Source organism: Triplophysa dalaica, chromosome 19 (genome assembly GCF_015846415.1).
Source record: "Triplophysa dalaica isolate WHDGS20190420 chromosome 19, ASM1584641v1, whole genome shotgun sequence".
NCBI lineage: Eukaryota > Metazoa > Chordata > Actinopteri > Cypriniformes > Nemacheilidae > Triplophysa > Triplophysa dalaica.
In genome coordinates this window covers 7,100,778-7,123,951 of record NC_079560.1, presented here as the reverse complement: position 1 = coordinate 7,123,951, position 23,174 = coordinate 7,100,778, and the positions used below count along the sequence as shown (strand labels likewise).

Here is a 23,174-nt window from a genome sequence, read left to right as displayed (position 1 = left end):
TAAAGGAGCTGTTTAAAAGCTTCTGAAATATTCACAAAAGGAGCAAGAAGATAAATAGGCTCCCGTGTCCCCGCTCAGGGCTCTTGTTAAAAGAAGGCGTTGATCGAGAGGTCAAAGCCGGACAGAATTTTAAACATCCATTGGCCCATGGCCCCCCGGGATGATTACAGCTCATTCGTGAATGTAGGGAGAGCCGAGCCAAGAGCTAGAGAAACCTCCGCGGTGATATACGAGCATAATCATTTCTTGCTCTGCCCTTTTTTCTCTGGGAAGAGCAGGCCTACACTTTATCGTCTTTGTGCATTTCAGCACGGCCTGTTCGCAGAGACTTCAGCAAGTTCGTACACGCTCTTTATAAAGGGATCGTTTAACCATTTAACAAAACAAAATTGAGGAAACAGTCAATAAAGTACTTATTACAACGAGTGACAAGTGAAGTATAGTCACTATACATAAAAGACTAGTGGGGTGATGTTGAAGTGTGATTTTATAAATCTGGATGTGGGCTAAAGACTGCATATACTAAGCAATATAGAAAAGGGTTTGGTTTCTAAGCTTATTAAAACATTTCTACGTTTACCTTCTATGATAAAAAACAGGTTAGAGGCTCCATTTATGTGACAATTGTTCATTTTGAACTCATCTTGTTGTTTGATAAAAGTCTTATTGGTTGAACTAGTCTAGACCATCTGAGCACCATCATGCACAACGCTTTTCTACTCTTTAAAGCCACACACAACAAAAGCCAACAACTAACAATTGTGCCACTTGCTTGTACGTATTAAAAGTGATAACGCACAAAAAAGCTTTTAATACACAAGAAACATACAAAAAATCTTCGTTGGACTTTTTTCCTACTATTTCGCTATTTGTGCTTTTGCAACATTTTCAAAACAAATTCTTTGTTTTCGTCACTTGCTCAATTTTAATTGACATGTTATGAGCAAAACGTATATATTCACAATCACGTAACGTTATATGCTAGCAGGAGCATACGTATAAATTATTTGTAACGTCACGACGTACAGTAGGCTAGGCTAACGTTACGCTGATTTGTTTTGCGAGATAACGTCACCATCGTAAACTAGACTGCGCAACAATTAAATGTTAGAAAACATAAAATATACGTTAATGTAAACAAAATTGTGATCATTATGCAACATGTAGTGACAATGCAGAACTCACTTATATTGGATTGAGAATATGAGTATACTTGAGCTTTGAAACAATTGCTTATATAGAAATTACTCACCTCAGATAACAGAAGAGTAACATGCGTTGAGACGATATTAAGGTCACTACTGCCATCTTCAGGGCATTGCATGAGCTGCAGTGAACTGATCTGCCATAAAAACGCAAAGCGCCTTGAAAAATATCACGTTTATTGTCATAGAAAATGTTTATTTTACATAGTTCTACACATGCACATCCACACAATAATCCATTTCAGTAAATACAGACCAGCGATTTTTTTCTCTTTAATTCACAGAGCTAGCACAGAAATGCAGACTTGAGCGTTTTTTTAACGACACCATGAATGACGCTTACACCGGTTGAATATTAAATGTGAAAGCACTAAAAAAGTCTGAAATCCGTAAATTAAGTATAAACATTTATAAATGATCTGAAAGTGGATTAACGTACAAAAGACGAACAGAGAATGAACATAGGCCTAACTAAACACCCAGTCACAATCGAACACCATTTGTGATCATCATAGAGATATTTCTGTTAAATGAAAATATATTTGATCTCTTTTATTTATTTTAGATCTTTTGGCAAAATGATGCAAGCTTTACAGACAGCTAAACATTTCTATACATTCCTTTTCGTCTATCCAATCATGTTTTTAGTTAAAACCTTTCACGACTTTCTTCAACGAGAAAATTCATCCACCTTAAATAAATGTCACATATTTCTTTTTGAAACAAAATGCTTAAATATAATACTTTTTTTAATAAAAGTTTTTTTTAAAACATCACGCACAGCATTTACCCTGGATTAAACCATTCAAGAGTGCAATCTAAACCCAACTGGCCACATTATTGTGAGATACTACCAGATGTTGGTTCAACCTCACATTTACAGTTGCAGGACAAGATGTTTTGTGTTAATGCAAGAGAGTTTGCCCTTATGTAAACTACTAGATTATAGCTTGAGACATCTGAGCCATCATAGGTATAGTTTGTCCTGAGGGTATTATTCAACCTGTATCTTATAGCTTAAAAAATATAGCAAGGTCCTATGGCGGACCGTTACAGGGAGTTTGTGTCTACCAAAGCAAGCAACCTCCTCAGGAAAACCAGCCAATGATAACAGCAGCAAAGATATGTCATATAGGCCTTTAGGATGATGTTCTCATGACCAGGGCGAACAAAGCACGTGTAAACCAGTTTTGTGGAGACACCAAGACACCATCTTTGCCTCAACATCACCACCCTTACTAACTTTAGAAATGAACAGAAACACCTTGCATTTAGCAGCACATTACATATTCACACACGTTACAACATTTGTCCCTTTTCAGTTCAAGGGTTGCACGAACATGGATGCAAGGGGACGCACATACACACGCGCACATCATTCACCAAGAAACACACGATTGTGCAGTTGAAAGGCAAACACAGAAACTTTCCATTGTATTTTTACGACCTCCGAGTCGTTTTCATGATAAACACAGACAAGGTCGATCTTGGAGCAAGCGAGAGTAGGAATACTTGGCAAAGACTGATGTGAGGATTCATCAGATCTTCTGTGGCTAACACGTCATGTCATAGGCTACTTGTTGAGTCGACATGAAGGCCACAGCAGTGTTTAAAAGGATTTGCTCATACTGTAGACTGCACCTGTGAGATTAAACTTTTTGCATCTTGCCTATCTTTCTTAAATCTTCCCAATGATAATATAATAGAATGAAATAAAATAAATAAGAGTGTGGTCCTTTTGTGTATTGGACTAATGCACTTGTTATTATGGTCTGGAGATTTATAGCAATGGGTTACTGCTATTTCACTCACTGGTAACGTCAGGCCATATTTATAAGTGCCCTTTGTAAAAAAAAAGTATCACCAAGCTGCTGTTGCTACACCATAACAAACATTAAAATCTGTTCATTTAAGATCCAGCACTTTGATTTGAAGTATGGATTATATGGAATTATAACGAAAATAATTCATTAAATATTAATGTCTTGGCCCTTAACTATATCACAGTATGTATGGATAGACGTCTGACAGTTGATTTTGTCTGAAAATACCATTTCATTATGTGTATGTGGCATGTTAATGTGAAACCAGTTTGGATGTATTTTTGCTGAGAAATAAATAAGTGTAGACTACTGACACATTGGAGGTTGGCAGTTTTTCTTTTGAGAGAGATTTTATGCTTTTGTAGTCCTACGAATATTTTACTTTGATAACTTTTTGAGCAGTTTCTTTCCTTTAGAAAGCAGTCCTTTTTTCTTTTTAGATGCCAGGTCTCGGGGACCCCTAGCAGGGCTCAGTGGTCTGACTGGACCAACAGGAAGAAAAGGACGCACAGTGGGAGAGGCTGGTCTTCCAGGAGCCGGAGCTGGGACTGTACTCTCCACAGGCACCTGATGAAACATCCATTGGGAGGGAAAATTGTGTAAAAAATATTACACAGCCAGTCTATCATTTGCCTTCTTTACACCTTAAACACAGTCCAAGTTATCACTCACTGACCGAACTCTTAAGAAAGTTACAGTAATTGAACTCCAAATCAACCCTCACCAAACACAAAATTAAAGTAAAACATTTACAATCACAAAAAGTTCACAAAAGATGCCAACTATCAATGTTTTTTCTCCAGAATGCCATGGGGAAACCATTATGTGGAACAGAACTAAAATATGAGGAACATAATCACAATGTGTCAATGTTTTTGTGACAGATCCAGATTTACTTTCTCACAGAGATCTAATCTCATGTATGACGCAAGTGGCACAGTCACCTCTGCTGAATAGTCACTTATGCAGGGTAAAAATAACAAGACAAAAAATATATGATGAAAATTCATAATGATAATAAAAATACAGTGTCATGGCTATAAATATCATTGCAAAGGTACCTTTGGATTGTGGGCCCAACAATTGCATTAGAGCTCTTACCAGCTAAACAGCAAAATATGAAACTTTTACAAAGAAATACTTAATTTAATTTGACTGTGTTGTTTGAAAGCCAGGACTTCTTAAATTGTAACGAAAGCACCAAAAACAGATTGAAAAGCACATGAACTGTATGTGGCAAACATTAGAGAACCAACTGCAGATACCACACCAAAGGTCGGCTGCATTGGCATATCAAGCAAAAGTTTTAGAAAAATCCTAAATTAAATGCAGCTTAGCTGTAAAGATGCACTAAGTGCCTGAAATTAGAAGAAATGCGCACATGAACATAATTACATTCACATGAAATTAAGAAGTCACTGTATAACAGTGGCCTGATAAAATATATATATATAACATTTTATTCTACATAAGGCAGGTTTTCTCCCATGTGGGCCAGAGATAACATGACCAGCCAAGTATTAACATTATCTCTGCAACTATTGACAAATACTGTCCAATAGATTTAAAACCAGTGTTTTGTCTGCTAACGAAAAACTCTTAGTGCACCTTTAAACAAATGATTTGGATGATTAAACACCATCGCCTTTCTCTGTACAAACAATACAGTTCACATTCCCAGAGATATGATTCACTTGTCTGTAAAAAAATGTAAACATCTTTATAAAAGCTCTGTTGACTGGTATTCCCAGTTGCCCAATTGAAATATGTAAGACAAACAAGTCTGTTAGGGTGAGAAATGAACAATATTCCTCTGGGTTTGTTTTGTTCAGTGGGGATAAAATAAAATTCCAAAGCTGTGACATTATTAAAAAAAACATTAACACATCAAATATGAGAAGAAAACAACAACACCACCACATACACACAAATGAACAGATAGCTCCACTAAATGTCCACTAGCAAAAATACAAATCGTTTCAGTTCATATATTTTGATTTATTTTAATTACAGGATGAACGTTTTCATTTGTCTCATTGGAAAAGATGGGATGAGCAATATTTATATGTTCTGCTAATTTATATGATCTGAAAAATAGAGTTTTTGACGATGTGCAATATATAAAAAAGAAACAAAGCCTCTTGATATACAACATTTGGAGTAATGTATTCGACTTTTATATAAAAAGGTATTAGGTCTATTCTGAAAAAACAGGCATGCGTCTCGAAGGATGGCAACCTACGATGGGTTTCCAAATCAGTCTTTTAATAGGGTCACAAATCAAGAGCCACAGACCCTGTGGATTTCACAAAGCATTTCGACTAATGCACACAGTTTCACTTGGAAGGATTTTGTGTTTCAGTGCAAAGATGCTTTATGCTGTTATTCATGGTCCAGTAGCAGGAACAGAATTTGGCCTTTTCCCCCACGGTCCACTGACGACGCTCTACAAAGGTTCGCTCTCCTAATACGCACCTCTGTATCTACATTTTGAAATGCTCAGTTTTTAGTGGGCTTTGCTTCTCTCTTTCCTAGGGCAAGAAAGGTTGGACTGGAAACCACCACAGTCACATAACAAAAACGAAAAAAACAAACAAGCACGAGAAAAACACAGAGACGGCGAGTGGACCGAAAACTCAAACGGAAGATGAATGAACACTGGGCCTAGCGTTGAGAACGGCGATGTTGTACCCGTTTGGCCTCTGGCCGCGGTGCCTTGGCCGGATTTGGCTCGTCCTGACCGTGATGGGATGTAGTGTCTGTCAGATAGACCTCCACATCATCAGGCACTTCTTCTAGAAAATTGGATGGAACCAGGCCTCGATGTCCGTTGAGCTCGCCCTGAAAGAATAAAGCGGAGGCGTAAAATAATGCTGTGGGCTCATATAGTAGCCTAGGCTGTTAAAACTTACGTAATAGAAGCCGTCTTCATCTATATCTCCAAAAACGGCAACGATGTCGCCAGCACAGAAGGTCAATTCGGCCTGAATCAGAAAGTACATGATCAGCATGAATAAACAAGACCATTCAGCGGATAGAAATCCCAAGAATGCATAAATACATATATATGAGTGTGGGTGTGTTTAAAGACCTCAACGTCCACGTTCGGGGAGCTCTCTCTGGGGTCATAGTCATAGAGGGCTACCATTCTTCTATTGGCCACTGGATGGCGACCTTTCCTACTATGTTCTGTTTAAAAAGGAGGAGAGAATCAATTTACTATGTATTGTAAACAGCTGTGTTTGAATAGCATATAATAGCATGTATACTGCAATGTGCTTGACTGAGTCTGTGATTGAATGAGCCCAAGTAATATCACAATTTATAACACACATATGCCATTGAACCAAGATGACAACTGGACACCACTCACTGAATTTACATTAAAATTTATATGGAGCACAATAAAATGAATATAGTCACATGACAATGTAGGATATTACTATTTAAGTGTTTTGTGTATAACGTTTACAGCTGTACACATTATCTTACAATATAACATTTAAAATCAGGAAACATTCTGTCTAAATAGGAAGATAACATCACGTAATCAGAGGTTAAGGTTTAGAAAACAGACAAATAAAAATCACTTGCCTATTCTGTCCACGGGTGTGTTAAGAGGGAGAAATCCTTGTTTCATGAGCTGATCCAAGGTCTCATCATCCTCCGCACGGATCTCTGACACCATGTTACAGGGAATGAGTCCAGTCCTGCCCCGGATCTCCCCACGATAAAAGCCATCATTATCCTTATCCCCGTATATCTAAAACAGACAAATAAGATAGAAATGCTTGAACAAAAGGGTTGAAATGTAAAGCAGATTATGTAACCTCAACTGAGCTGCACCTTGATGATCTGTCCCTCTTTAAAAGGCAGTTCCTCATCCGCCGCATCAGGGTTAGGGGACATGGACAGAGGGTCATAGTCAAACAGCGCTACAAAGATTCGAAAGGAATCCTCCTGCTCAGACTCATCGTAGTATGGAGGAGAGCGCCGGCTTCGGTCCCTAAAACCATCTAAGATAAGAAACAACATGTCTAAAAATAGATTTAAATTGGCATCATATTACCACAACCTAAGCCCATGGGTAGTTGACATGACATTTAGAAGGTGACAGTTTATTATTTAACCTGCATATATTATTTAAGGGATACTTCACCTAAGAATGAACATAATTTTACTTACTCACAGTCATGTCATTCGAAAACTGTATGACTTTCTCTCTTCTATACAACACAAAAGAAGAAGATAGAACGCTGGTAACCAAATAACATGGATCCTATCAACTTCCATTGTAAACTGCAAAAAAGACTAAATAACTAAAAAGATATTTAGTCTTGTTTTATGAAAGAAAAAAAATCAGTCAATTAAGTAAGAAAAATGAACTTAATCTAAACTTGAACCTACTAATACTTGCTTTATAATAATTTTATATATTAAATTAATTTAATGTTAATTCTTTTTTTTTCTTTCATAAAGCAAGACTAAATATCTTTGGTCACAAGAAATTCATTTTTTGCAGTGCATGGAAGACCGCTGGGACATTTCTCAAAATATTTTTAAGTAAGCCATGAAAGTTTAAGCGACATGAGGTTGAATAAATGATGACAGGACTTTTATTTTTGGGTGAACTATCCCTTTAAAAAGAGACGTTAAATATTTGTCCTTCAATTCGTCACATTTTAATGTCACTTTTAACCTAAATTGTTCTTTATTGGTCAATTACCCACATATCAATGTTTTTATAACAATGATCAAAGTTAAAGATTTACAGACTTCATGATGGTCAACATACTGTACATACATCCAAAGACAGCATACAGTGATCTCATAAGATGACATGAACAGACATGCAATCCAGACCAACATGAGCCTTGAGTCCGTCTTTATATATCCTATTCATACTCGCTCTGTAGACAATACATTTTTTGCAAAACACGCTTGAGTGGGTTGCAGAAAACAGATATTTTTAGAGTAATGTGATGACTGTGATGCGTGTGACTGCTGCATATGTATGTGCGTGTGCCTGTGTGTGGGTGTATGGTGATCGAGAGTGAAATACACATATGGCAGCCAATTACAGATGAGCAACAAGCCAAACATTGAGGTTTTTACAGAGAGCTTGACAGGCAGAGATAGAGATAAAGACACAGTCTGAGCTACTGTGACCATGCAGAGCTCTGGATCTGATAAAGACCCATCAGAGGGGACTGATTATTCCTGGATAAACCTACATCTGTTCCTCTTTGTCGCTGTTGCATGTACAGTGCTGTGTTTGACTGTGATTCCAACATGCTAGAGTTGCTAAGATCGTAAGATTTTTACGTTCTACGATGATCTTCCAGTCAGGATGGTGAAATGTTACTTACAGTTTCCATTGCATTCGTACAACGTAAGATTCCGCCCACTTAAACAGTACCATTCAGTCATGCATGGCAAACGTAAAAGTAGGGTCGGGTTGAAAACAGAAGGGGTTTGACAGGCATCCATTAGTGGGTCAGTGCAGGAGGGAGGTGCATTCTTTGTTCAAACACGATGCTATTGGCTATCTCACAGCCTTCCGTCTTGGTGCAGTCCGGTGTTTCATGCGTTCGGGTTCTCTTTGGCATTATACTTTATTTCGGGCTTGCTCTTAACACGCTCTGGTGACGCAAGGGAGCTGAAACGTACCATAAGGAGGCCTGCGTCCCCCGTGCCTCCGAGAGGACCATGTCTTGTGACGCGCTACATTGCCATAGTAAACATCCTCCTTGACGGGAGAGAAGTTCCCCTCACTGTTATTCTCAGAGGTTATTTCTGAGCCATTATTCCATGTGAGAGCTATTCTGAACGTACATAGGGCGGTGATGTCTAGCTGCTTTGGATAATGTTGTTTAACGCCGCTGACTGTCCCTCAGTGTAGAGATCTACTGTAATCTCTGTGCGATGCTTTATGATACAATTTATGTTTCGCAGACTGTTATTGTACACATAAGAGAAGGCTATAATGGCTGAAAGCAACAGGATATGGTTATGGCTTAAACACAGGGCGGTGATTGGCACACACTGAGAAGCTTATGGACATTTAACAACTTGAAAGAACAGTTCACCCAAAAATGCATATTTTATCAGTGGTTCCGAAACCATTTTCTTTCTGTGTAAAAGTGTAAAATGAAGGTGTTGACAATAGTCATTTTTGGGTGAATTGCTCCTTTATCACATAATATTTAGAGTGGGACATTTAGGAGCCCACGAAGACAGTTGGCCGTCAGAACGGCCTTGGTCACCGCATCCAGTCTCTTTCTATAGGAGCACTGACCAATGGATGGGACGGTGAGGGGTCGACGCTGAGGCTGAGTGCCTTTGTGAGCCACTTTCCGATTTGATTCCCGATCCAGCTGACTGGAACATGGATTGCTTCCTCTGGTCTGGAATCAGCAGAAAAAACATATACACAACACATATGTGACCCTGGACAACAAAACCAGTCTAATGGGTACATTTTTCGAAATAAATATTTTTACATAATTTGAAAGCTGAACAATTAAGCTTTCTATTGATGTATAGGTTGTTAGGATATGTTATCTGCCGGAGGTATAACTGTTTAAATCTCTGGAATCTGAGGGTGCAGAAGAAACAAAATATTGAGAATATCCTGTTTATTTTTGGCATTGATAATTTTTACCCATACAATGTCTTTTTGACTTTAACTTAAATTGTTCACATGCTACTTAAGACTGGTTTTGTGATCCAGGGTCACATATAGACGGCTTCAGCAGCAACAACATAACAACATTATGTGGCCCAAAATTAACTTCCAGAAGAAGAAACAATAACTTGAGTAGTTTTAATTCAGTTTTAATTCATTTAAGTCACTGCAATTAATAAACCATAAAATATTAATTACTATGAATATAAAATAAACTGTTAAACTGTGACCTAACAAAAACCGTAAGGTATCTTCGAGCCAGGCACGTGTATCAGATGAACGGGTAAATAGATTTAGACAAAACTGAAATATTGTGAATTGTGATACAGTGGATCGTGGGATACCTTAAGTACATTGTGGGAGTTTCTTCGCCTTCCTTCCTCCTGCATCTCAGAATACAACTCCTCCTCGTCTTCTTCCATGATGTCCGAAAGATCCGATCCCCGACTGCTCTCGGTCTGGTACTCTTCACTCTGACTGTAATGATACTGCGAGAGGACAGATGTGAGACAATACAACAACGATAAGCCGAGCTAACTTGACACATCAAAGACAAACAACACCACCACTACAAATGGCCTGTTATTCCTGTTAGTGTCTGGTAAGGCAATCACTTAAACTGCCATACCTGCCTGCCCAGCTCTGAGCCCCTGAGGAAGTCATCCATAGATGCTCCTCTTCTGTGGGCCTGATAGCTTTCCTCATCCTCTTCCTCATCTGAATTTTGAGAGTAAAATCCCTGGCTTCTCCTCTCCATCTAAATATATTAAAGTACTTTCAGAAATCTTAAGAATTGTCGCGTGCTAAAACATAGTGAGCCATCTATAGTGGCATCATAGGCATAGGTCACTTGACAGATATGTAGATTAGCAAACTTAATATTTCATGAATGAATATAATAAGTACTGATGATATTAGCTGGGCAGAAGTATAAGGCCGTTAGCTTATAAACATTGTAAAGCACAGTTCACCCAAAAATGAAGATTCATTATTTACTCAACCTCATGTCATTTTAAACCTGTCTGACTTACTTTCTTTATCAGAAATTTTGAAGAACATTGGTAGTCAAACAACACTTGCCCATATTGACTTTGTATGGGCACAAAACCACAAAGACATTTCTCAAAATATCTTCTTTTGTGTTCCACAGAAGAAAGAGTCATATACAGGTTTTGAACAAAATGAAGGTGAATAAATGATGACAGAATTTGTATTTTTAAGTTAAGTTTCCCTTTAACCCAGTTGAGATCAATTCCCATTTATGTCTCTTAAAACACAAGCAGTATTTTCATGAATCATAAAGTTGCTGCTTTTTCAAAGGAACAGTTCGCCCAAAAATGAAAAGTATATCTTCAATTACTCTTCCTCAAGTTGTTTCATAAATTTCTGCATAAATTTCTTTGTTCTAATAAACACAGTTAAATATATTTGAAAAAAGGCTTGTAACCAAACAGATCTTGGCCACCATTGGCTACCTTAGTAGGAAAAACTGCTTCATATATTTCTTTGTGTTCAAAAGAAGATATTTTAAAGAAGTAGTTTTTGTAATTCATTGGCAGTTTTTTTGTAATTTTTCCTACTATGTTAGTCAATGGTGGCCAAGAACTGTTTGGTTATAAGCATTCTCCCGAATATCTTTCTTAGTGTTCATCAGAGAAATTATGCAGATTTGAATCAACTCGAGGGTGAGTAAATGATGACAGAATTTTTATTTGGGGTGAACTTTCCCTTTAAAACATTCCAAATCAGTCACTTCTGATGTTTTATTTCAGATAAGATGGTTTCATAGTTGGTGGTAAGCTTACTAGGTTTTGAAGCAGAACTAATGAGATCCGTCAGTTATGCTGAGGTTAAGCAAGTGTGTCTGGATATCTAATCTACAGTCCGTCTATTTATTTTATTTTAAGGATATTTCTGACAGTGGTAGATTCAACATGGTATACAGAATAAGCTAGAAAATAGAATAGAAAACATACTATTTTATTTACATTACTTACCCGTCCACTCTCTGCAGCCACTCTATGGGCTGCCTCTCTGGCAATAGCCTTGGCCACGGTATCAGGAATGAGCGTACCCCTGGGCTGTGGTAAGATCCTTTGAGGTGATGGAGACCGCCGGTTCGGGCAGAGCGGGGCATTCAGGGTGTGTCCATGTGGCAGACCCGGGGGCATGCCTGATGGGGAGCAGCCAGGCTCCCATGGCTGAGGTGGGCCCCCTCCATAATGAAGCATTCCTGGCCTTGGCTCTTTGGTTTCCAGCTCTCTGGCACTTAGCGGTCTTTGGGATTGGGGAAGGGAGAGCTGTGGAATGTGAGGTTGGGGCATGGGGATGGTTGGCTGGGGTTGGAGCATTTGGGGGGCCTGTTGAGGCTGGGGCATGGGGAGGGAACGTTGGGGCTGGGGCATAGGGAGGGCGGGTTGTTGTTGAGGCATGGGGAGGGCGGGTTGCTGTTGGGGCATGGGGAGGGCGGGTTGCTGTTGGGGCATGGGGAGGGCGGGTTGCTGTTGGGGCATGGGGAGGGCGGGTTGCTGTTGGGGCATCGGTAAGGCGAGTTGAGGTTGAGGCATGGAGTTTGGTGGTAACAGTTGGAGATGTGTTGGAGAGGGCTGTGTAGGATAAGGCATCCTGTGGGGATGCAGGTGAGATGGGGGCTGGTTTGGATGAACAGGAAGTGGCTGGAGATGAATGGGGTGTTGGGCTCCAGGGAGAAGGGGGAAGGGCTGGATTCGGGATAGGTGTGTGGGATGAGGAGGTAAGGTTCGGGAGTGCTGGGGTGGGACAGTAGTCTGGATGTGGTGAGGAAGAGGGAGCGTTTTAGCAAGAGGCACCAGCAGGTGGTTTGGAATGACGGCGACTTGGGAATCGTGAGATTCTCCTTGTGCTGATAAAGTCTTGACTACAACCTCGCGGGCCTCCAAACACTGGAGCCGATTCAGCTCGACTGACACATAGTCTGCCAGCGGATACAACACCTCAGCAATCTGAAAACAGCATTGCACCATTATTTAATAAAGCTTCACTCCAAATTCAAACATCTCTCTCTTAAAACTCTCTCCCATATAAAGAAATAAACATACTTTCCCAAATTCAAAGATGCAGAGCAACAATATATTGGATGGAGAAAGCAACATAGAATTATAAGTTGAAGTTTAATCATTACGAGGATATATAGGAACTGCTCAAAAAAGCATTTATAATAGTTTGATTATTAAATGTTTATTTATGATTTATTATGAATCTTTTTGTATACCGTGATGTGCCAAATAATGGTGTCATCTTAATGTTATGTTTTTTTTTACATGCATGTCAAAGTTATAATTTTTTACAATTTATAAAATATAAAAATACTAATTATAGAATAGTGAATCAATTAAATAATAATTGTATTACATAAAAAATATATGAATAATATATTTTGTATGTATTATATAATAATATAGCTACAGCAGGGGTTTTACTCCAAGGCCCCCCACTCACAAAAACTTTCACAAAAATTGTGATATTAACTGAAAAAGTGTTTATTCAATATGAAAATGGACAAATAATAAGAAATATCTTGGTTTTTACTTGTTTTCATTAAATATCTTTGTTTTGGTTTGTTTTCTTTTAAATTATTAGTCATCCTGAGGCCCCATTGGAAATCTGTTGAGAACAACCTGTAAGCACATTTTTTTATTTTTGAACGTTTGTTGGAAGCAACTCTTAAACCTTTGTATTATGATATCATTCTAATCAATAAACCACTAATCCCTTAAAGAAAACTTCAACATTTTTGATGCCATATCTTCCTGATTATTCAAAAATGTAACATAAAACCATTATTCAGATATGCTGCACTCAACAAAATGTTTGCGACCGCCCCGCTTCACCAACAGAGGTCACCGCTAACACTTTTTGCTAGAATTAGCTCTTGATGAGTAATCACCATTCTGATATAAATATCACTAAATATGACAGCTGATGCATGCATGTCCTTACCCTCTGACCCTTGGTGCACACTGCGTAGCCGATGACGTTCGCACCATTGGAGGTTCCCAGAGACGTCAGAGAAGGGGGTTTCCAGTGGACCTGGACGATTCCCGGGGCGTGACCACAATGGATTTGCACTTCCTGAGGAGGCATAGGGGGCCCTGGGAGGGAGGAGATGACTGCGGCAAATTAGTTTTGGTATGCATGTTGTTTAGTTAATTTAATTGCGAGCTCAAGTTTAGAGCAGTATGATCTTTCAAACAGTCAATAATCTTTATTGCTGAATAATGGTGTGAGTATTTCAGCTAATAAATTCTTCCAATTATCCTTGCAAAATCAATTTCTGTTACACAAGACCTCAAGCTTTATTCACTTCTATTTATTCACAAGCGAAAACGGGAAAGTGGGAGCTGTTGATGTTATTGATGTGAATTGTATGTTCTGTTTTGCAAACTTTTAAGCAGTATGGTTCAAATGTGGAGTAAGTTTTCTTTAGATTTTTTAGATTTAGATTTTTTATTTGTTATATGTGATTTAAGAACAAGAAGTTATAAAGGTCTAAACACGAGTGATTTTTACAATAAGTATTGTCAACGCACATTTAAAAAATACAATTATATCATGTATTCTGCATTTTATATACGTAATATATAAATGTATATAATGTACAAATTTGATGTTTCTTTTATATTTCTGTATTGATTTGTTTCTATTGTATGTTCTAAATTGCAAATTTTCACATGCTCAACGTTAAGAGATGTTTTTACAATAATAATAGGAAAATTACACCATGTGTTTTATAGATCGTGGCTTAGCCAATACATATCATATTTAACCCATATTAGCAATATTTTTGTAATATATTGAGTTTTACCTGCAGCTTGTGTACAAAACTCCACCCCGGCCTCTCGTTTTTCTCTTTGCTCCAGTGGCATGTGCCAGGGTACTTGGTGGGGTTTGGCTAACACCTTTACTTTGTATACTGTGGCGGCCTTCAGGTTCACGAAACGCAGTTTGTAAGAGCAAGGCTTTACCACAGCATTTTCCACACCATCTAAGTACACAACATGGGCATAATTACTGTTACTGGGCAGCCATGCGAGTTCAGCAGAGTCCTGCATGATCTCGTCCATTCTCAAGCCGGTGGGGGCCACCACCACATTGCGACCCACCAGCAGAGTGCAGCGCAACTCATCGGAAAGCCCTCTGTCCGTCACGCTCTGCACCGACACCCGATAGGTGCAGGCCACCAGGTCTAGCTTCTCCAGAAGCAGTTTGGTCCTTCCCCCAAAGGGCACAGTGGAACGAACTTCTCCATCCACTACGATATTGTATCCGTTGATATTCCCCCAGCCGAGGGGTACTATAGGCGATTCCCAGGCCACTATCACACTTCTTGCCAGCTGTTTGATCAGGTTGATTTTCCTGGGGTAAGGCACAATGTCGTCTGCCAACTCCTCACCATCCAAAGCGCCTGTCCCATTACTGCAATGGCCAAGCAGGTCACTGTCCAGGCTGTCTAAGGCTCCTCCATCGATGGTAGTTAGACTCATACAGCTCTGCTCCAGCCGACCCTGTTCCGCTCCTTCTATGGCTAACTTTTCCTTGTCCTGAACAAACTCCACAAAATTAGAGGGAACCAGACCACGCTGGCCATCCAACAGCTCACCTGGAAAACAAAAATAGAACAAATTGATGAGAAGACTGATTGCTAAACTGCAAGAGACTCATAGATCTCATTAGATTAGTTGTATTTGTAATGCATTGTGAGCATGCCATTTTATTACATGCTGATGGGGAATGCCAATTGATTCTATTCACACTGAAAATCTGTCGCCTATTTTTAAATGTCCTTTAAAATCCTTATTAAAGGTCCAATGTGTCATTTTTTGGAGAATCTATTGACAGAAATGCAAAATAATATACATAACTTTGAGGTGTATTAAGAACTTACATAATGAAACGGTATGCTTTCTTACCTTGGAATGAGCTACAATCTACATACACCGAGGGTGCCCTCACATGGAATTCACCATGTTGTTTCTACAGTGGCCCTAAACGGACAAACATCTCTACAGACTGCGTTTTTAAAAAAAACACAATCTCCTTTGGCAAAGAAGTATATATGTGACAACATTTTACACCCGTTTCACTCAAAACGGGGTAGCAGTGTGTAGGGAGTGCATTGGCAGCGGTTGTCCATTGTCCTTCCACGGCATATGTAACGCACACCGCACTGCCTGTGTGCCACGTATAACAATGCAATTTCGCAATACGTTATTCTTAATACATCAATGAGCAAATATCACCTAGAACTTTATCAAAGTTATTGCATGTAGATTGCAGGGGAATCGCTAGACCCCTTTTACTGGGGCACGCGTATATCTGCTCTGACCAGTGTTGGGTAAGTTACTCTGAAAAAGTAATGAATTACTAGTAACTAATTACATATTCAATGGTGTTATTAGATTACTGTCAAATTACTTTCTCCAAAAGTATTTAATTACTTATTACTAATTACTTTCTATTTCCTACATCATGATTAGAATTGAGACAAGGATTGACATGAAAGGGCTTATTTAATTAAATCAAATACATAATAAATAACTACGTTGATTTTTCTTATTAACTAACCAAAGTTTACAAATGTGAGCAGCATACATTAAAGTAAAGTAAGACTTATAATTTTGATGTCATTTCCACCATTGAATATATTACACAGTAATTAGTTCAATTACATCAGAAGTAACTGTACTTAAATTACAGAAAAAATAAGAGAAATCCCTTACTTTACTTGGAAAAGTAATTAAATTACAGTAACTAATTACTTAGTAACTAGTTACACCCAACAATGGATGTGACCCAGTTTACACTTGCAACAATTGCAGCACGCAAGCGCGCAAGGGGATGACACGAGACTGAGGTTGGCTATGAAAACATGACGAAATTACAGTAAGTTTCTAAATAATATTGATCATTTTATTTTGACTTGATCAATAATAGCCACAGGACATCAGAATTTGTTTGTGACAAGCAGGGAAATGGAAGCAAAAAGGAGAGATGATTTTTTGAGGGAGGTAAGACTTGATAAACAAACTACTGTACATCCCCAGCCAGTCAGGTCTCGGACAAAAACGTACGAAGTCTGTAAAATTCCACTGTTGATAGAAAAGCATCTGTGTTCCGCACTTCCAGAACTGAAATTAATATTTAATTTACTAGCTCTCGTTTAGGACATTACATAAAAAGTTGGCAGTACCTATGGCTGAGACAACTATGTGCTATTATAGGCAGAACAGTTTAATGCAGTACAGTTGGTTCAAAAGATGAACCAACTTCGTTTGGACTTGGCTCAGGCAGTGAAACCAGAAAATATTGTTTTTTAAATGTTCTTTATATCAGTTGGAGCCATAAAACGACTGGTTTCTTTTCAATATTGTCATTGTAAATTTTTGAAAAGATGTCATTATCGATTGTTATCTTTGTGTAATGTAAAAATGAATGCAGATGAGCACGACATAATTCTCTCTGCTTTCAATATTTCCATACATTGCATGCAACCATGTTAATAAAGTTTATGTTAAGTATGTGGAAGATGCTGAAATATTTTTTACCTTCCCCAGTATTGTTGCACTGTTAGAATAGTGGTTTAAGCAAGATTAGTTTGTATAGTGCATTGTGTTGCATACTTCTTGCACACAGCAGGTTTTTAAGAAACAAGTAATGGGGCCTGTGCCCCAGTAGAGCTTTAGGTCTACCAACGCCTCTGGTAGATTGTATAACTTTGATTTGTTTTATCCGCTTGTTTAATGCTCTTTTAGATCGGGGTAGTACAAGTTATGAATAAAAAGCCATCGTGGTTTATAGGATTCGAATCAAGTCACTAAAGTGTTTACTCACCATAGGAGAGAGTGACTGATGCGCAACATAAGCTTATAACATGATGTCCGTGTAGTTTTAAAGAGTTTTTTGATGCAATTTCGCACACCTCACCATTGATGCCGCTAAATTTCATACACTGGACCTTTAAAACATAAAAAGACTTTAAAACACTTTAAATGAGTTAAGACCAAAATACTTCCCTTAAAAATGAGAGTTTAGACATTTTTTAGAGTGTGAAGTCCATGTGGACCGTATGTTGGGATCGTTTTTACTTCCGTATTTTGACGCATTTCCGAGTAAAATAGAATTTCTAATGAGAAAAATTGTGGCTGTGGCTTTCCTCTTTCTCTGCAATTTGATTGGATGTATAAAAACAGCCATTGCATTTTGAAATGGAACTGGCAGCAGACTGACAGTTGAAGGGGAGGAGTTAACGGATGCTCCGCCCAAGCCGTCTTACATACGTCATTGAAGAATGAGTCAATACAGGAAGGAAGTGCATTTTCAGATTTTAGGTTTAAAATCATAAGATTATGAGGGCACACGAATTTTTGACAAAACATTTACAATATACACTGCCATATTTCAATGGGACTTTAAAATTCTTCTTAAATAAGCATTTAATGTAAACTCATAACCCTTCCACACAAATGGAGGTCACCAGAATAGACTTCCATTCAAAAAGCCATTTCTTGCTCTAAGAGCATTAAAACTAATTTCATGCATTAAAGGGTTAATTTAGACTTTGTACACTTCTGAAATCAGCTGTTTACCTTCATAAAATCCATCATCGTCCATGCTCCCATAGACGTATAAATACTTCCCTGCCACAAGAGGGAGCTCTGCTTCTGGATGCTCATTAGGTCCATCATAGGGATTATAACTAAACCAAAAAAGAGAGAGGAGAAAAAACTTGCTCTTCCGTTTCAAATCTACTAGGCTTGAAAATCTAAGGAGACGTGTGATAATAAATTGGATTTTTTACCTGTAACGAGCAGTGCAGAGACGGACCTGTCCTGTGTATCTTGACTTGGACTTGGCCTTCCGAGCTGGCCTCACTTCATTATCCATCTATGTAAAAACGAAAATCAGCTGGCACATGATCTTACCTTATTCAGTCTCAAAGCTTTAGGCTGCATAAGAGCACGAATGCATTATTACAGTGTTTATCATTACATAACATTCCAGATATAGTCCCGTCACAAATGTACACAGTGCATGCATTCATGGGTGAATTGTCTCATGTATGAGCGGAATGATTACTGCCTATTTGCGCTGGTGTCAATCAAATAACCAGGAGAAAATTTACATTTTTCTAAATAAAGTCAACATGTAAATTTCCGTTTCAGCCTTAAACTCCACTACATGACTTTCCTTGCTAAAGAATCAGACATTATCTTTCACCTAAACATCTGATATGTGTTCATTTATAAATCAAATAATTCTTTAGAGAAAAGGCCAAAGTATAAAAGCATGAAATGCAATTTGCTCACAGCAAAACAATAAGCCGATGCTCCGTATCGGCTTCAGCATCTCTTGCTCCATATCTACTAAGATTAACTTGTGCTCAACAGAAACACGGGATTGGCTGAGGGAAACAGACCTCTGAAGAGGGGGCTTGCATGGTGCTGCTGGCGCAATTCTGGGTGTGGACTCCGTGACTCATAAACTTGGTGGGTGTGACGGACAGCTTCTCTGGCTTGTCTCTGTCGTTTTGCTGTACTACGGGCAGTTCTGACACCGATGGGGATCCGTCGGATCTCTCATCACCTGCAAGCATGTTATAGTAGAAATCAATAACAAGGCAATCAAGGAGAAATTAAATTATAGGCTTGAAAGATATAAATTCAATTGCCAATTACTATCAGACTGTGACAAATTGTGAATTTCAACATAACTGAAATATATAGGTGGATCATGGAAGAATGATATTATCATGTGCTTACTGGGTGATTTGACACTAAATGGTAGTAAATTTTTTATAATAATACATAGTATTTGCTTTGTATTTTGCGTAAGTATTATTTTTATTTATTCACAGCGAATACAATAATTATACATGACAAAGATATCAGAACCTTCCAAGAATAAAATACACCTTCAACTGTTTGAAAAACTCACTTTTATCAGCCTGTCTCTGCAGGCTTTCATAAACGCGGCTGACGTTTTGCTCTGGCGAGTCAGTGTTGAGTTTCTCCTCCCTGTCTGAGGCCAGATGATATTTCTCCAGCTCTTTTAACAAAATATTACACTGTTCACTCTGTGTCCGACATTTCTGTTCTAAGTCATGAACCTTGACCTTTGAGGGTCGAAAAAATATAAACACCAAGAAATGTATAAATGTTGAAATCATGTTGCATATTCCAATACCAAACCCACTTGAAGCAATACTATGATCATTTAATTCTTATTATTCAACGCACAACGTCAAAGAAGTTGGTTATTAAATATGTCATAATTTACTCACCCTCTTGTCATTTCAAACATGTGTGACTTTCTTTCTTCCGCAGAAGACAAAAGAAGATATTTTGAAGAACGTTTAACCGAACAGCGATGGCACCCATTCACTGGCATTAGTTTTGTTCCATACGATAGAAGTGAAATGGTGCCGGTGCTGTTCGGTTACCAACGTTCTTCAAAATATCTTTTGTGTTCTGCAGAAGAAAGAAAGTCATAGAGGTTTGAAATGACAAGAGGTTGAATACATGATAACAGAATTTTCATTTTGTGTAAACTATCCCTTTAAAAAAGTGGATAAACATTAGAGGTTCATAAAAAATAAACAACAATAACGGATGCAAGCCTGTCGCAGGAAAAACTTGTATTCAAAACTGACACTTAATAATGAGATGATGGTTGTTTTAGAAGTTATGCACATTAATTCAATGTTTGTATGCCAGGCTTGAATGCCAGAAAATACTGACAAGAAAGTTCATAATTCTTCTGTATGAGTGTGTACCTGCATTTTGTCCTGAATTATGACTCTGTTTAAACACAAAAATAAAATATAAAAATAAGACAAACTGACAAGGGTCAGGAATGAAAATAACACAAAATAATCTATCATTTAATGTGTAAAACCAAACAAAATCACTGGGTGTTAATAAAACAATATTACAAAAAGATGCAAAAATAACGATGAAAAAGAAAAGTAAAAGAAAAATATGAAGTTAACGTAAGGTTGCAGAGTAAATCAACTGTCAGACATGATGTCAAACAGATGTAGGACCCCGACAGGCTGCACCAATCCTTTCTGCACTTATCAGATAATTTAGGTAGACATTTCTTTTCTGCTTAAGATGCAGACCTGGCTTACCAAGTCAGCAATGTAAATAAGGTCTTTCATAGTGAAAAGTCAAAGAAAAAGCAAGCAGATTTACCTCTAGTAAATGCACCACTTCATCTCGCTCTTTCTCACCTTCAACCTGAACCTGAAAATAAGAGATAGGGCATTTATTTATTCACGTACGGAAGCAAACCTGGATTAACTCGAAACCCGACGAGTAACTGCCATGTCAGCAGAACTTTACAATCTCGCACTGATTCTCTAAGAATGATTTGTGCCAAGATTTGGTTGGCAAGGCTACTTGGGTTAATTTTAAACCCAGATTTGCTTTATTGATCCCAGAAAGAAATTTCAGTATCTGAAGGGCAAAAGTGTGAGTCACAGTTTTGAGCGCTAATAACAGTTTGACTCATAAATGAATAAAATGACAGTGAAAAGTGTTTGTTTGTAAGCAAGTAAGAAAAGACAGACTGTGATTGCTATTCACGCTGCATTAGCGAGAAATCCGTCTGTATATGCCAGTGTGTGAGCACTGTGCTGTATGTTAGCGAGGTAAAAGCTAAGTTGAGAACCCCTCCCCAGGGACCTGCGGTGATGGTGTGTCTGCTGTCGGCTTTAATTGCTTTGTTTGCCTGTCGCTGCTCCTTCCTGAAAGGACGCAGACACAAAGAAAAGCAAACAGGTCTGCAGAAATGATCTTATTATATGTTTGCTCTGATTCTATGTATTGAAGCTCTATGCCGCTATCAATGGTTTTTAATGAATGGGTTTTAATATCACTGCAATTGCCTATACTGATATATTATGACGTGATGTAGAATGTGTGCTTGTGTAAATTTATTAAAGGTGCTGTGTGTATGTCTGATTTTCATTGTAATCCTATGGAGTAAACAGTGTTTTCAAAAAACATCCCGAGCGCTTTTTTAAACGACAGTGTCAGAGTCTTATTCTGCAGCTCAGAGGGTCTTTTGAGGATGAAGAACCCTGTCGTTTCCATAACAAAAAGCGAAGAACGGGATTGGTCGAGAAGGCTCAATCTCGAAAAAATTTAATGGCGGCCTATACAACCATTGGAAAATAGTTTTCTATAAAGGCAAGTTAAATTTTCACTTTTAACAACTTCTGATTGCATTTTCTAGCTAGAAATTTGTATCGTAGTGTGAATTATTATGGCAAATACGCTCTCTGTTTATGATAGGCCCTTTTCACAATAACATAACTTAACTTCCTACTTTTCGCAAAACATTGTTTCATAACATCCATCTTGCAACAAACAAGAAGAAGAAGAAGAACTTCTGTTCTGCCGTCGTGCTGAAATTTAACAACAGTGAAAAAAAAACTGACAGAACAAATATTCAAGTAACGTTACTTATTCTAGCACCTTCGCTAACACCAAAAGTAAACAAAAGACTTACCTTCATAATCAAACAGGTACTGTTTAACAAAGAATAAGTATCCTTTCTCTAGCTTTTATCTTGTCGTAAGCGAATATTTGTCTGCAAGATGTTACGAGTAAACATACACTGCTTAGCAGCAGAATGGAAAATGCGTGACGTCATTTGAAAGGGGCCTATTCAAATAGACTTCCGTTACGCTACCTATCTGTTTCTCTGGGCTGCCTTCTTGCACATACGCTGCCTCTGAAATCTTGCCGTTCGGCTGCTATATGTAACCAAATAGTTTAATTTTACCAAAAAAGCACCTTTTTTACTTGTCAAAAAAGAAGTCAAGTCTGAACATGGCCTTAGTCCTGTGTCAGCCACCGTAGTGCTACGCAACCCAACCGCTATACGCCGCTAAATTCCATACACAGGAGAAATAATATTAATTTGTGTGTGGAAATGTGTGCGTGTGTGATGGAGTTTATCACCTTCTGTAGAAGGTGGATCTCCTGCTGTCTGGAGTTGAGGAAAGCCAGGGCCTTCTCATGCTCTGCTTCTAGTTGCTGCCGCCGGTCCGCAGCCTGTCGCATATGCTTAGAACAACAGAGATATAAAGAGAGAGGAATCAATGTAAAATAACACAATGTGTGCCACAATACAAAGAAACGAGTCTTATGAATATACACATAAATACGCATTCTGTATATAAAATGTAGATCTTTAATTGAAGTCACTCTGGAAGCATCCGATAACAAGTGTAAAAAATATAAAAAATCTTAAAATATCAATCTTACAAATCATTGCTTTAACTTGTGTGTTTTGAGGGAAAAGAGAGATTAGGCAGAACAGTTTCACTGAATGATAACAGTGGCAACACTGAGAATACATCGGACATCGATTAAAAAACGAAATCGCCATCTTCAGCGAACTCTCTGTACC

The 23,174-nt window shown here is 38.2% G+C and overlaps 1 protein-coding gene across 5 annotated transcripts in view; it reads right to left on the bottom strand.

Moving 5' to 3' along the window:
- Window positions 1-1,386: 1,386 nt before the first annotated feature.
- The window catches only part of rimbp2a (RIMS binding protein 2a), a 43,434-nt gene continuing 21,646 nt past the window's right edge, over window positions 1,387-23,174 (bottom strand). Inside the window, exons 6-24 of one of the 5 annotated variants that reach the window (XM_056731176.1) lie at window positions 22,724-22,828; window positions 20,948-20,998; window positions 20,527-20,551; window positions 19,689-19,799; window positions 19,171-19,337; window positions 18,553-18,638; window positions 18,341-18,450; window positions 14,560-15,354; window positions 13,695-13,864; window positions 11,714-12,697; window positions 10,345-10,473; window positions 10,061-10,204; window positions 9,327-9,435; window positions 6,875-7,044; window positions 6,623-6,791; window positions 6,120-6,217; window positions 5,941-6,012; window positions 5,720-5,869; window positions 1,387-3,595 (exon numbers count right to left, since the gene is read on the bottom strand). In XM_056731176.1, coding sequence (XP_056587154.1) covers window positions 3,407-3,595; window positions 5,720-5,869; window positions 5,941-6,012; window positions 6,120-6,217; window positions 6,623-6,791; window positions 6,875-7,044; window positions 9,327-9,435; window positions 10,061-10,204; window positions 10,345-10,473; window positions 11,714-12,697; window positions 13,695-13,864; window positions 14,560-15,354; window positions 18,341-18,450; window positions 18,553-18,638; window positions 19,171-19,337; window positions 19,689-19,799; window positions 20,527-20,551; window positions 20,948-20,998; window positions 22,724-22,828 — 3,834 coding nt within the window. In that variant the 3' untranslated portion in view covers window positions 1,387-3,406. Of the gene's footprint in view, window positions 3,596-4,022; window positions 5,870-5,940; window positions 6,013-6,119; window positions 6,218-6,622; window positions 6,792-6,874; window positions 7,045-9,326; window positions 9,436-10,060; window positions 10,205-10,344; window positions 10,474-11,713; window positions 12,698-13,694; window positions 13,865-14,559; window positions 15,355-18,340; window positions 18,451-18,552; window positions 18,639-19,170; window positions 19,338-19,688; window positions 19,867-20,526; window positions 20,552-20,947; window positions 20,999-22,723; window positions 22,829-23,174 lie in introns of those variants that run through there. The other 4 variants (XM_056731175.1, XM_056731174.1, XM_056731177.1 and 1 more) reach the window with 4 other exon arrangements.